The sequence below is a fragment of the Candoia aspera genome, chromosome 1 (genome assembly GCF_035149785.1).
Source record: "Candoia aspera isolate rCanAsp1 chromosome 1, rCanAsp1.hap2, whole genome shotgun sequence".
Classification (NCBI taxonomy): Eukaryota; Metazoa; Chordata; class Lepidosauria; order Squamata; family Boidae; genus Candoia; species Candoia aspera.
Window position 1 is genome coordinate 42,092,909 of NC_086153.1, and position 14,816 is coordinate 42,107,724.

A 14,816-nucleotide genomic window follows, 5' to 3' on the forward strand; every position below is an offset into this window, starting at 1 on the left:
AGAGGTGTGGTATATGTTGGTGTGACCAACTATGCGTTTTATTGTTATTAATTCCTGGTTGGTTTTGCTACTGGGGACAGTAACAAATTCTATTTTATTGCTGTATGGTGCCTGGAGTTGTGTGAGTTAGGTGGCCATATAAATCCTTTAAATAAATTAAACAAACAAACAAATAAATGTTTCATTTATGTATGTACGCATGTACTAAGGATTGTTGACACCAGTGGAAGGTTTGTTTTATTTTATTTTCAGGGCAGTGATGCAGATATGATGGAGGAATAAAGATTGTGTGGAAGGAATATTGAACGTTAGGATTGGGGAAGTAAACTGGAAAGAAGTATGTTGACAGTCATGGAATGAAAAGGAATGACTGACCAGTGGAGGATGTGAAAGCAAGAACACAAAGAGAATGAACTGACCAGACTTAAAATTGGAGTTGATCCCAGATAAAGGGAACAATTGGATGGCCTCTGGACAATGACAGAGGTAGTAGTGAGTGAAAGACTGGTGAGGACAGCTGGGCTCTCATAGAAGTTGTTGGCATTGGGGAATGGAGACAGAAAACAGTGGTCATCATGGAAGCCATGGAGGGGACTGGTGACAGAAGAACCGGCTGAAGCAAACAAAGTCAGAGCCAGAATATCAGACCAGGGAAGGCTGGTGAGAATGGTGGTTACTAGGACAATACATGAGGAACAGCCATCTTATTTATTTATTGTTTATGTTAAATTATGGATTCTACTTTCAGACTCCTTTTGGACCTCTCTCACACTGCCCAGAGTTGTGAGAGGTAAATTCCTTTTGAGTCTTCACCTTTGTGGTATATTGATATCCATCTGATTTTCTGTAATTATGCAGCCTAAAAGCCTATTCTGGCAAGCTTAGAAGGTAGGCAGGCACCACTCATTAATTTTCATTGCTATTTGAAGAATCCCTTTTGAGGAATGATGTCTTATCTGGCAGTCCTTTGGTTCTGGAGTCCTCTATTGCTTTCCTAGAAGTATGATGTTTCATTCTTCTGGTGTACTTCTTTGTTTTTTGCAACCAGCTACATGTTTGGACTGAGGGAGCTGCTAAATTCAACTGAGGGAAAATTTGCTCTTCATCTAAAAATTTTGGCAGGCAGTCTCTTGTTTTTTATTACCACTCCCAGATGAAACAATGGTCAAGTTGATTGAAGTTAAAGATGCCTATTAATTGGCAGCATGTGGATTTATTTTCCTTACTAAAAATATCAGGCAGAGGAGGGAGATCCAAGAAAAAGGGTGAAGGAGAAACTTAAGAAAAGCTTTTTAAAGCTGGATTTACTGCATGTATGGGTATAGTGTAGGCTGCATAAGAAGGCATGTGCTCTGTTGGAAATTAGGTCACCACAGAATACAATGAAGTATTTATTTATTTATTTATTACTATTACTATTACTATTACTGCCCATCATGTATTCATGGAAGGACATCACACAGTGCTAGGGCCAGGTGGGACATCTGAACAATAAACTATGAATGGGAAGTAGCAGCAACAGAATGGATTTCCAATACACAGTTGCTGAGAATACATTCCAGGAATATGCCTGTCACAAGTTTGATTATAATTGTAACAAGCACTTTGGCCTTCATTCTAGGCTTTCTTGCCCTGTAGCTATAATTTTCAAAACTCCTTTAACAGTCACTAGCCAAACAGCGATGCTGAAGAGAGGAAGGAAAATGTGACTGTAACTACCAGCCAAACTATCTTTGCCATGACCCGAAACAATGTACAAGGAAACAATTCAAGGGTCCGAACCTGGCAAACTTCACATAGAAAGAAAGTTTACTGGCTTTTTTATATACAAACGTTTCACCCAAGGTTTCCAAATTCCATTCAGAGGTCTACATTTGCTACTCATTTCATTTCTCTCTGCTGTATGCTAGAGGTTGCAGCAACCATGCTTGCTAAAAGATATGCAGCTGGAGGAATCATAGTGTCATCCATCCCCATCAATCATCTCTGAATTTTCATTTAGTATTGTTCCCCAAAAATCCCAACTGTCCTACCACAGGGCTCCACAGCAATGATGCTATTCCAACAGAATTTTTTCTTTGTGTTGTACTTCATTTAACTCTGCTGTTACATTGATTGGGCCTTACAGAATGGGGTCCTCATGGCAACATTGGATATCCTATCTGAATTCAGACTATTTTTGATTTACCCACCTGACTTCATTTGTTTGGCATTAAATTCAACAGCCAATAGCAAAGCAATAAGACAATGCTAATTAAATATCTGTAGCTTTGGGAGAATTTGAAATGTTCAGTACCTTTTAAAATATGGCAGTAAGGAACAGAATGGGTCACCTATACATTAGCCATTATCAAGATGACCTTTTAATTTGCTGGTTCCTCAGTGTCCGTTGATTATATGAACTGTTCATATAGCTTTCAAGCTCTGATACTTGTGATGACAGTGTTATTGGTGGATGCCAAGACTGACAGCTAGAAATAGCAATTTGCACTTCACCTCTCCCAGACAACAAGCTAGTTTCCCTATGAGCACCATTCTAGCACACCCTCAGCTGCAGCAATTATGATTTTAGGCTCAACATTGCTGATAGGGTGGTTATCCTGGGAAGAGGATTCTATGTCTGTTTAGCCAGGACCATGGCTGAAATCTTGTCACACTCATGGCTAGAATTTTGTCACCCTCACCCCAGAGTCTCAGCTGGCATAAAGAAGGATCTTAGAGGATATGACAGCCATTGTTGGAGAACTGTGACAGGATCTCTTTCTGGCAATGTCATCTATTGGAGAGACAAAGCTGCAAGTCCAATCCAATCCAGGGTATAATCAGGTGGCAGGCAATCCCACAATATCATTTTCGATTGGAATGGGTCTAACATTATTCTATCAAGTTTTCCTTAACAAGCATGTTGAGAGGTGAGAGGTGAGAGGTATTGAGCAGGATGCAGGCTATAAGAACTTTGGCCAGAAACTGGGTTGGGTAGGAATCTGGGGTCCTTAAATGGGATGAATGAATAAGTTTGGACCTGAAGATTAAACACAGGAAGATGAGCAATATATGCTACCCCTGTGATAGATTTCTGCTTTAGCACTGTCATGTATCTTGGTTGCAGTATCAGAACTCCTCCTGGCAAAAACCAGCTGGCAGCCATCACCTTTTCTACTTTATCCCATCTTAGTGCATTTTAGGAAAAAAAATGAAGCCAAAAAGGAAGGTTATTTTTTAAAACAAACAAACAAAACTCACAACAAAAAAGGAAGATGGGAGGCATTGCCCTACTAACTTTCACCTATGGTAGCATCAAAACAAACTATCCCTCCCCTCACCCCTCAAATTTGGTATCTGCAAACAGTGTTATAAACTAGGAAGTTTACTCAACTACGCAGAATAGAGTGGCAGGCAATCTAGGCAGCAAGAACACTGCCCCAGAATGAATATGCGTGCAATCTTTTGAATCACCCATGAGAAACATTGATTGCAAGGGTGTATATGGCCAATGGCTGCAAAAATCATCCTGCTTTTGTTTCACCTGAGTCCCTTCAACTCAATACTTTCTTACTGTCCCCGAGCAACAATTTTTTCAGGGATTCCATCAAATGCTAATTCTTAAGCCCATCAAGACTAAAAAATCTGGCTTATTATTTTTTCTTTGTTGTTCCAGCATGCCTAGAAAGATGGGGAGCCAGGGAGCCGATGAAGAGTAAGTATGAAAAATACATGAAAACATAAACACCAGAATTCCCTGATGCCAGAGTTCTGCTTTAAAAATATAGCCCATCTTCCTAGAGAACATTATGCTGACTTTCAGAATAGAGGTCAAAGTAAAGGATGTTGTTATTTTTCTCTCAAACTTCACAATCAGTATCAATTGATTGATGCCTCACTTTTGTTTCCCAAAAGTCAAAGTGAAAGAAAATGCATTGAGTGGAAATCAAAAGACTTTGACATATAGCAGAAAGCTTGTGATGCAATATTAGTACCCAAAGGCAGATCCCAATACTTTGTTAATAGCAACACACTTTCACCTTGAATTTTTTAAAAAATCAATCTTAGGATTTAAATCATAGCAAATTTTGCTATGCAAGTAAAATAGAAACCATGGATTGAAGATGGTCTTTTATGGTTTGGTTTTATACCTGAAAATTTCATGGTGCTTGAGGCAGTAGTAAGCTAGTACTTCTTCAGAAGGCCAGACACCTGTTAAGAAAACAAGAACAAAATAATATTTCAAGACATATTTTTACATCTCCATAGACTAATCTTGTGTTGCATTTTTAAACACAGAACAGAACATAAAAGGCAAAAACAAAAGAAAGAACACTCCCCCCCCCCATGGGGGTGTCTTGGTGGAAGGGATAAAAAAAAAAGTCAAGATGGTGGCTGTGATGGCATGATCAAAGCCACACCCCTTTTTAACATGTATGGTATGTGTTTAAAGGTAAAGGTAAAGGTTTCCCTTGACGTAAAGTCCAGTCGTGTCTGACTCTAGGGGGCGGTGCTCATCTCCGTTTCTAAGCCTTAGAGCCGGCGTTGTCCGTAGACATTTTCCGGGTCATGTGGCCAGCATGACGACACAGAATGCCGTTACCTTCCCGCCGAAGTGGTACCTATTGATCTACTCACATTTGCATGTTTTCGAACTGCTAGGTGAGCAGGAGCTGGGACTAGCAACGGGAGCTCACCCCGCCGCATCTGGCCCTAAGATACAGTATCACTATTTTATTTATATTCATATTTATTTATATTTCAAATTTCATCACCGCCCATCTCACTTAAAGAGTGACTCTGGGTGGTTTACAATAAAACTAAAATAAATACAGGTTAAAATACAATAAAAACAGTATTCTTAAATAACAATATAAATATAAAATCCAAGATGGGGATGTTAAAAAGTTCTTAATTTAAATTCCTATAATTCACAGAGGCCTCTTCAAGGTGCTAACCACCCCCAGGATTGATTACCCCTTACCCCCACAAGTGAGCTGGCAGAGCCAGGTCTTTACCCCTTTCCACAGAGGCCAGTAGAGTGTGGGCCTGCCTCACCTCTGGGGCAAGAGTGTTCTACAGAACGGGGGCCATGGCAGAGAAGGCTTTCTTCCTGGGCCCCGCCAATCGACAGTCCCTCATGGATGGGGTCCATAACATGCCCATTCTGCCTGACCAGGTGTGACGGGTCAATTTAAAGGGGATGAGATGGTCCCTCAGGTAACCCAGACCCATGCCATGTCGGGCTTTAAAGGTGATAACCAACATCTTGAATTGGACCTGGAAGCAAACTGGCACCCAATGCAGCACCTGCAGCAAAGATGTTATGTGTGCCATCCTTGGGGCACCCAAGACTGCTCGCATGGCTGCATTCTGAACCAGCTGTAGCTTCTGGATATTCTTCAAAGGTAGCCCCATGTAAACTGCATTGCAATGGTCTATACAGGAGATGACCAGGGCATGAGTGACTGACCAGTGGTCTTCCTGATCCAGGAAAGGGCATGACTGGTATACAGCACAAAATTGAACAAAGACCCTCCTGGCCACGGCTGCCACCTGCTCTTCAAGCAGGAGTCATGAGTCCAGGAGGACTCCCAGATTCCACACCAGGTCTGTCTGGGGTAGTGCAACCCCATCCAGAACCAAGGATGGTAAATTCTCGGATACAGAAGAGCCTGTAAGACTCCTGTAAGGGCAAACAGGATGAGATTGCTGTAGTACTGACGGGAAAGTTCTCAGCTACAAATGTCTAGTTCAAACTTCGAGGGAGGGATAGAGGAAAAACAGGCATGAAAAATACCTCTTTATTTCTCTTCCACACATTTCCTGGAAGTTTCTCCTCCCCATCTTCTCCCACTGACATGACATGACAATGTTTGATCATCATTATACACTCTAACACAGACAGTATTTAAATATTGAAACATGTGAAAAGGAAATCAAACCAAACTACTGCTAGTTGCAGAGTTTTGAAGGTATTGCATCTTCTTAGATCAGCCAAGCTTACAAGAGCAGAGAAACTGGTCATTTGTATTTCAAAACATATTTTGTAGATCATACTTTAAATTTTACATATGAACCCCAATGAAGTAATTGGCTAATTTAGAACATATGGCACTTATTTCAAAATTAATCTCTATATTTAAATCAATATTTATGTCAAACCAAACACATAGCATAAAAAAGCTCATTTATTATCATTTATTATTCCTGTATCTCTCTCATGTTTGCAAGAGTGGTCTTAAGCTTCTGTATTTCTCCCTATTAAATTAAGATACATTCTATCTTGGTCAAACATATACTAATTTATTTTCCCCTGGTACTACAACTTCTGGATTACTCTCACTGTACACCAGGTTCATGTCATCCACTGATCCCAGTAAGATTCCTTACTCTGTTCTTGCATTTTACAGTCCCTTTTTTATGAGAGTCTTTTTCATTCATGGTTTGCACACTTTCTTCCTCCTTCATCTCTCAGGACCATGGAAATACTGTAGTTCTCTGGAGAGAAAATAGGGATCTACCCTCTATTTGGTGACCAAAGTACCTTCAGACTGGATTTTCTATGGTTCTTTGTCAGCTTATTGAATATAAGCTACCTGCAAAAATATGATAAAAATAGCAGCAGATTTGAAGGGGAAAAAAAAGAAAACATCAGCAGGAGTTTTTTTGGAGTGTCTCAAAAAACAGTTGGGCACAGTGTTTACACAGCCTTCTGGGACAACTTCCTTGTCTCCTTCTGAAGGGCTTTTCTACTTCCTCCTCTCCTTGCTCAATGAAACCAAACCTGAAATCAATGTTGTTTCTTCTTAGCCTTGTTCCTCCTTCCCTGTTTGTCCCTTTATTATTGCTAAAAATAAAGTGCCTGAAGTGACAATGCTCATCTTAACAACATTTTCCACTTGTTTTTAAGACATATATGTTAAATTATTTAATGACCAACATACATGTTAAATAATTTAACACTAACACAAGCAGTTTTGCAAATACTGCCCATTTTTTCCACCTTGGCTGTATTACATGGTTGGTGTATTGTGCAGAAAGGCACTATAAACACAATGACAACAGTGCATCAAGAAGCTATTGTGCTGTCAAAAAAATACCAGCAGAGGGAGAGATGCCTATATTTTGTTTGAAAGCGTTATTTGCTGCCCCTAATACAATTCACATTAGGACTCAAGCCAAGTTAGTAGCTGTTGCTAATAACATTATAGCAGGAAGATCATGGACAGGGTCCTCTAAATCCACCCAACTAAGTCAGGTACCAGCTACATACACTGCTTCTTTCCATTATTCTCCAGGACTACAAGGAGCTACGTCAGTATTAATTCCAGAAGCTGGCAGGTAAAAAGAACAGTGGTCAGTGGTCTCTCACAAACAGGTTTCAAATATGGAAGCACATAGTGTTAGCCAGTAAAGCATTAAAGGAGCAGCAAGACTACCTTTGTTAATTTGAGTAAAAGGAAAAGCTTCTCTTGCTTGAACAGGTAAGTAATCCTCTTTGATGGCTTTTAAAATAGGGATAAGCTTTACAATCCATGTGGAGGAGTTTGCACTTTGACTTCTACTCTGTTGTACTGATGTATATTTTATAATATGCAGAGTTCGAATATATCTTTATTATCAAGAACCTATTCAGATGAGAAATGTTCTCATTCATCTCAAACACCGAATGCAGTCCCAGCTTATGTTAAGCATTATAAGTGTTTATTGAAATCTGTGGGAGAACTAATAAACCCTCTGTTTCATATTCAAATCAAATCAAATATCTTTATTATGATTGTTGACCAGCCTTTACAATAGAAAAAGAGAAATAGTTTAGTACAACAATTCATTATCAGGGAAAAAAAGAAAAGAATAAAACAGTAAAACAACATATGTAATTAAAAGTTTTGTGCAATTGTATGACTTGATAAAGATATTTGGTTCCCTGGTGTGTGAGTGTAGAGTTAGCATCCCTTAAAGAGTAATAAACAAAAAATCTATCAGTATTGACTCTAGAAATGACAGGAGAGATCAAAGCATGTCTTGGGGCATCATAAAAAGGACACCATATGAGGACATGGGCAAGAATTTCTACCTCCCTGGATCCACAAGGACAAAATCTCTGTAAATAAGGAGTCCCACAAAATCTTCCTGCCAACAGTGCTGAAGGGAGAAGATCCTATTTCATATTTAAATCAAAGATTTAAAAAACCCAACATTGTCCAAATTTTACCCAGTGGCTCTAATCCAGATGAATGTAAATCAAGTCAAATATGCTTTGACAGAAGCCTGTGGTTATCATACTCACTCAGTTGACTCTACTGCCATTAAATCAGAGTATGCAGCTGCAATAATCTCATATTCTTCTGTTTATTCCTGCCTTTGTTTCTTCCTTCTTCTGTGGTCTACCTAGTGTCATTTTCTATACTGTAATCCCTTTCAGAAGAGAACAAGCCCTCTCATTTTTTGTAAAATGCCTGCACACAGATGACACTATATGAATAATGCTAATAGCTATTAAGGGCAGAACTAGATACAAGAGAAACATTGGGCTCTTAATCAGAAACCTCTTATAACTGCAGGGGATAAGGAGCAATTGCCCAACAAACAGTGGTTGAGAAGGGGCTTTATTCTTTCCTAATCTATTCTCCCTTGCAAAGTGCATCCCAGGTACTTTTGTTTTTTTAACCCCATCCCCACCTGCCTCTGAAATCAAGAGGGAGAGAAGCCTTAAGGGATTTGTAAAAAAGTTTGAAAAAGGGATCATGCAATATTTTTTCTAACCGCTGTTCCTCTCTTCTGTATTGTTCTCTAATATTCCATTTGATTTTAGCAAACATGATGTTAGGACTAAGCACATACCCCAAATTAAGATTGGTTGGTTAATTTTTTAACAGCTCAGCCATGTCTTTTTCTGGATTATATCAAAAAGCCTACACATTCTTCACTGAAATTTAAGATGAATTGCAAAAACACGTATCAGATTCAGCAGGTATTTGCAATAAAACCTCCTCTTTCCATTTATGTTTCCTATTTAGACCTTTTTTTGTATGTGAAAGGCTTTTTGCAACACACAACTTTGTGTATTTCCCTTCCCTGTGCATTTGATATTTCAGTTTTGCTCTCATTAACTAAATGGCATTCCTATTTCTAAGTGCAACTGTCAGAAGTAGGTGTATTATAAAAACTTTACGTGAATATAGAAATCATCACTCTTCCAATCAAAACACTTAAGAAAAAAATGATACTGGGTGAAATTTTGACAATGAAATAAACATGCAAAGGAAACAAACAATACATGACTTATGTTCCTGTCTTATGAATGAACTTGGATTTTTTAAGAAATTGATGTTTTAGGGAGTGCTTAATAAGTCATTCCACAAAAGGAAAGTGCCATTGCTAATTGGTCCATGGGTTGTGTCCTTTCTTAGAGTAAGTTATAACTGATCAGATTTTATTACATAATGGTTTTAGACATAGTACTCTCACAGTTCTCCATTTTGTCTCCTTCTCTAATCCTCTAATAAGCCCTTCTCTTTGTCTGCTGCAATGCCTCCTTGAATTACTACACCATGGACAGTGAAGTGTTCCCTTACACACCCAGTAAAACAAGCACCTGCCTAAAATAGAAGGCCTTTACCATATTTTAAACACAATTAAAGATGATAACAAACTGGCCTCCAGGACAAAGAATTGTAAAGTTGAGGTGCAACAGCAGAAATGGTCCTTTCTCTTGTCTTCATATAAATTGGATTTCTATTACTGCTGGGATGTAGAGGGTAGCAGCAATATTAGAGTGGTGCTTAAAAGTATGCAAATCCTTATAGTTTGATGTGGTGGAAACTTTTGGCAGGAAAGTACTGAAGATTGTAGGTAGCATGGTATATCATAGTGATATCACTTGAATGGGTGGAAGCAGAAATTTGGGCTATGTTTATTATCGATTAAAAATAAATACACTAAACCTAGTTGCTTAGGTATCATTGAATCTGGCTCTACATCTGTGATTTCATGGACAAATGCTTATCATCTTGACCTGTCTCTAATTATGATCTATAGCTCTTCTTTGATCCTATTCATCTACCTTTTCAATCAACTTCCTCTTTTTCTATGCATCTCAGTTTGCCAAGAATAGTCTTTTTTTTTTCAAGTCCATCATCCATCTGCAATGCATATTTAAGGTATGCAATCCAGTTCTTCTTGCTGTCTATAAATCTTTGCTGACATAGAATTATCTTTATCCTTCATTATCTTGCTAAGTTTGTTATTGCATTCCTCCCTAAGACTAATCTCTTTACTTTTCCAGCACACTATCTATCTCTATCTTGCGTCCAGGAAAACAAAACTATTTACCACTTTTATTTTGCCATCAACTGTAACTCCACTAAGCATCCTGGTTGACATTACTATTGTCTTCTCAATATTTATATTAACCTAGATTTTTCACTTTCCATTTGATTTTCACTTCCATTTTTATTTTTCACTTTCCATTTTATTTTATTATTTTATTTTATTTCCATTTTATTCACTCTCCTAAGTATTCCTTGCCTTTGGTTAACAAATTATGTTGTCCAAATATCTCAAATTGTTAGTGTTTTAGACTCCTCTTTCAGCTCTCATCTCTTTCACTCCTGCCATTCTTTCACTGAGTTAAATAAGTATGGGACAATATGCAGCTTTGCCTCACTCAGTCTCCTGTCTTTTGCCACTGCATGTGTAATAGGCGCACAGGCTTCTATGAACCCAATATTCAAGGGATATCCACTGGTTCTAGGAGATACATTTAGTGGATTATATTGTAGCTGATCATAGAGTTAGCAATGACATTTTTAAATCACTTCTTTTTAAATGTAATTTACAGTGGCCCATTCTGATTTACTTAAACTTATTTATACCTAAAACATCCACTTATTTCTGCTTGGACAATCTCAAGTTTTCTTTGGCTCTCACCTTTCTTCCTTCTGCTTTTAGGACACTTCAATAATTTGATTCTAAGCATCTTACAACCAGCATTGTACAAGTATACAGTGATATACTGAGTAAGAAAGTATCAATATAACAAACAGTAATCTATAATCAACAGTTGTAATAAAATTTCCCCTTAGTTCTGAACTCTTGAAATGGCTGAAAGGCGTGCATGTTTATCAGATTAGGGTTTCAGGGGGATTTACAATCTGATTCAATGTAGAATGGGCATGAATATTTACCTGTTTTGATACTTAATAGATACTTAACAAGTTTATTTATTTATTTTATTTATTTATTTTATAAATTTATTCACTGCCCATCTCTCCCCTACAGGGGGACTCTGGGCAGCTTACAATAAAACAGAATTAAGATATAAAACCATTACATTACAAAATACAATAAAAATACAAATATAATAAAATCTACATGGCAAAAAGATCTTAATCAGTCCTTGAGTATAATAGGCCCCTCAGAATCACTTTACGGCGCTAGCCATCCCCAGGTGTAATTATTCCCCCTCCCATTCCAAGCCTGCAGACAAAACCAGGTCTTTAATCTTTTGCGGAAGTCCAGGAGTGAGGGGGCTTGTCTCACGTCTGGGGGAAGGATGTTCCAAAGGGCGGGAGCTACAGCAGAGAAGGCATGCTTCCAAGACCCTGCTAGATGGAATTATTTTATAGATGGGGTCCGTAACATGCCCTCCCTGAATGACCGGATGGGGCGGGTCGATGTAATAGGGATGAGATGGTCCCTCAGATATCCTGGTCCCATGCCATGTAGGCCTTTAAAAGTGATGACTAACACCTTGAATTGGACCCGGAAGCAAACTGGGACCCAGTGCAGCTCACGCAACAAAGGTGTTATGTGTGCAAATCTTGGGACACCCAAGATTGTCCACGTGGCCACATTCTGGACCAGCTGTAGCTTCCGGATATTCTTCAAGGGTAGCCCCATGAAGAGCGCATTACAGTAGTCTATATGTGAGATGACCAGGGCATGAGTGACTGTTTGGAGGGCCTCTCGGTCCAGGAAAGCGCGTAACTGGCACACAACACAAAGTTGCGCAAAGGCCCTCCTGGCCACGACTGCCACCTGCTCTTCGAGCAGGAGTTGTGAGTCCAAGAGGACCCACAAGTTCTCCTAATTCTCTGCACTCCTAATTCTCTGCATTAAAATTCATTAAAGAAATTTTAATTTCTGTGTGAATCTGGCTTCCTTGATTGCGCTCTGCAATTTAAGTTGCTACTATTTTTCATGCTTTTTCAGATGACTTTTTGGTTGTTTATTTGAATGATTTCCTCATTTACCTTGAGAATCCTGTCTTCCACAATGAACAAATTTGGATAGTCCTTCAATGCTATCTTTATTAGAGTTTGTAAGCTAAGCTGAGACATGGGCCTTTGATCTCCCTGCAATGGAGTATTTGGGCTACTTTATTTCCTTGGAAGGACTTCAGATGTACCTAACATGGACTTTATTCTGTCATGGTGTGCAAGCATACACATATACATACAGTATTAAGGATGGAAAGCATTTTCTGGATTTTGCTAACTTTTATTGTAACTTTGTTCCTAATTTGGTTGCTCTGATTACACCTTTCATTCATTTTACCAAGAAGGGAATCCCCTTTAAGTGGAATTTGGAGGGCCAACAAGACTTACTCCTGCTTAAACAGGCATTCACTTCTCAACCTACCGGCATGCTCCTTTGTGGAGCAGGCTAATGCTCGATTTCACCTTGAACACTGCCTTTTTCAGTTCTCTCCAGTTTGATAACAGCCTATTCCTCTGTGTATTTTTGTTTTCTTGACAGCTTGTTTTCTTGGGTGAAAGATTTTTGGAAACTTCTTTTTACCTCTTGGATGGACAACTCTCTCTGTCCTCTGCCCATCAACCACAGCTGGATGGGGGAAAAGGAACAAATCTCACTTTGATGCAATACCTTCACTGCTGTGTTATCTACCAGCAAGACAATCGGCCTTTTTTTTTTTAAACCTATGAATGAGTTATCTTATAATAATTCAGTTTATGCCTTTACTCAGATATTTCAGGCTCTGTTGGCTTCACTCATACTTCCTGCCTAATTCTTCCAGGCCTTCCCTCATCCCAGAGGTCTCCAGTTTTCTCCAGGAACTCTAGGTCATTTGGGTCCTCAAGGAGGAACTGGATCATGCCAAGGCCTCCTACAAATGCTTTGCTGACTGTCATTGCTCTGGGAGACCATGCCTGACTTTTTACCAGATTTCTTCCCTCCACATGACTATATAAAAAAGCTGGATGCCAAGTATCTTGGATCATTTTTCCATATCTGTATAGATAAATCTGATAACCTTTCCACTGTAATATTTACCTACACTGAACATATATCCTGTTTCCAACTGTTCTCATCTGATTCTAAGATACCCCCCACCCCCTGCTATGCAACTCTACCTTTAGTAGGGTAGGGAGGAAGCATTTGGGGTGAAACTATTTTGGACTCCCAGAGCAGAAGGGATGATCTGGAATATTTGATTCACAGGAAGAGCTACCCTAACACAGAAAGATCCTGGGAAGCAGCCAAGAATGTTCACACTCCTACCTTATTTAGTAGTTCCTTTTCTAATTCCCTCTACAAACCCAAGCCACCAGACTGGTCACACATTCACATACACTTCTATATCTGTCAGCAGTTTTGAAGACTGGAAAACTAGTAGCCAACCATCCACTAACTGGAAAAGGAAGGAAGAAAAGACACAGGATTCAAACCTTAGGACCAACTTACATAAAAGGCAGAATTCCTGGGTGTTGTAGATTGAGAACCTCTTGAAAATATGGCTTCTTAATTTTATGCAATAAATCTAATAATCTATACTCAAATTAGCTTTGGGGCAGTTGCTCTGGGGCACGCGTGCAGCACAATCCCTGCTTCTGCCTCGGCTGGTTCTCCTGTGGGGTTGGCCACTGCGAAACTGGGCCCGGGTGGAGCGTCTCCCTGCACTGGGTGGCCCTGGCAGGAGCCTCGAAGCTCCGGGGCCAGGCCTGCCATGGGAGCCCCTGGTCTCCAGCCAGGGAACCCAAGTTGCTGTGCTAGGGTCCTCTGATTCCCAAGGATGTTCTGCCTGGGATGGCAGATGAGCAGGAGAAGATGCAGCTCCTCAAGATCCCGCTGGAGCCTTTCATCAAGAAGTGTTCCAGCAAGACCTACCATAGTGCCGGGTACTCCCAGACGCTGCTGAGTGGCTTGGGAGCTCTCCGGGACTGTGGCATCCTCTTTGAGGATGTCCTGTATGTGGAGGGGAAGACCATCAAAGCTCATCGCATCCTCCTAGCTGCATCATGTGATTACTTCAGGGGAATGTTTGCTGGGGGACTCAGAGAAATGGAACAGGAAGAAATTCATATTCAGGGCATAACATATAATGCCACGTGTAAAATCCTGAACTTCATATATACTTCGGAACTGGAACTTGGCCTAAACAATGTGCAAGAATTTCTAGCTGCATCCTGTCAGCTTCAGATCTCTGAGATCATCAAGTTCTGCTGTGATTTCCTCATGCTCTGGGTGGATGATGAGAACATTGTAGATATGTACCGACTGTAGATATGTACCGAGATATGTACCGATCTCTTTGACTTGAGTTACCTGAATTAGCTTTGGAATGCAGAGCAGGGAAAGTGTCTAATCACAGTACGAGTTTGACATTACCCACTGTTCTCTTTCTTCTTTCTTTTTTTTCAGACCAGAGTGTAAAAGAAATTTATAATAGCATCAAGGAGAGAATTGCCACTTACTATAAGAATAGTCGTAAATATAATAATAAAAAGCAAGTAGGCAACTATACAGAACAGCAAATGTTTCTGCATTTTTTTCATGTTTTATACAGCCCCTTTTCTATTTCTTAG

General features: G+C 39.6%; 1 protein-coding gene across 1 annotated transcript in view; it reads right to left on the bottom strand.

Moving 5' to 3' along the window:
* CAMKMT (calmodulin-lysine N-methyltransferase) overlaps positions 1-14,816 on the bottom strand; it is a 276,327-nt gene that overhangs the window by 42,747 nt on the left and 218,764 nt on the right. Inside the window, exon 4 of the mRNA XM_063318079.1 lies at positions 4,134-4,194. Coding sequence (XP_063174149.1) covers positions 4,134-4,194 — 61 coding nt within the window. The remainder of the gene's footprint in view (positions 1-4,133; positions 4,195-14,816) is intronic.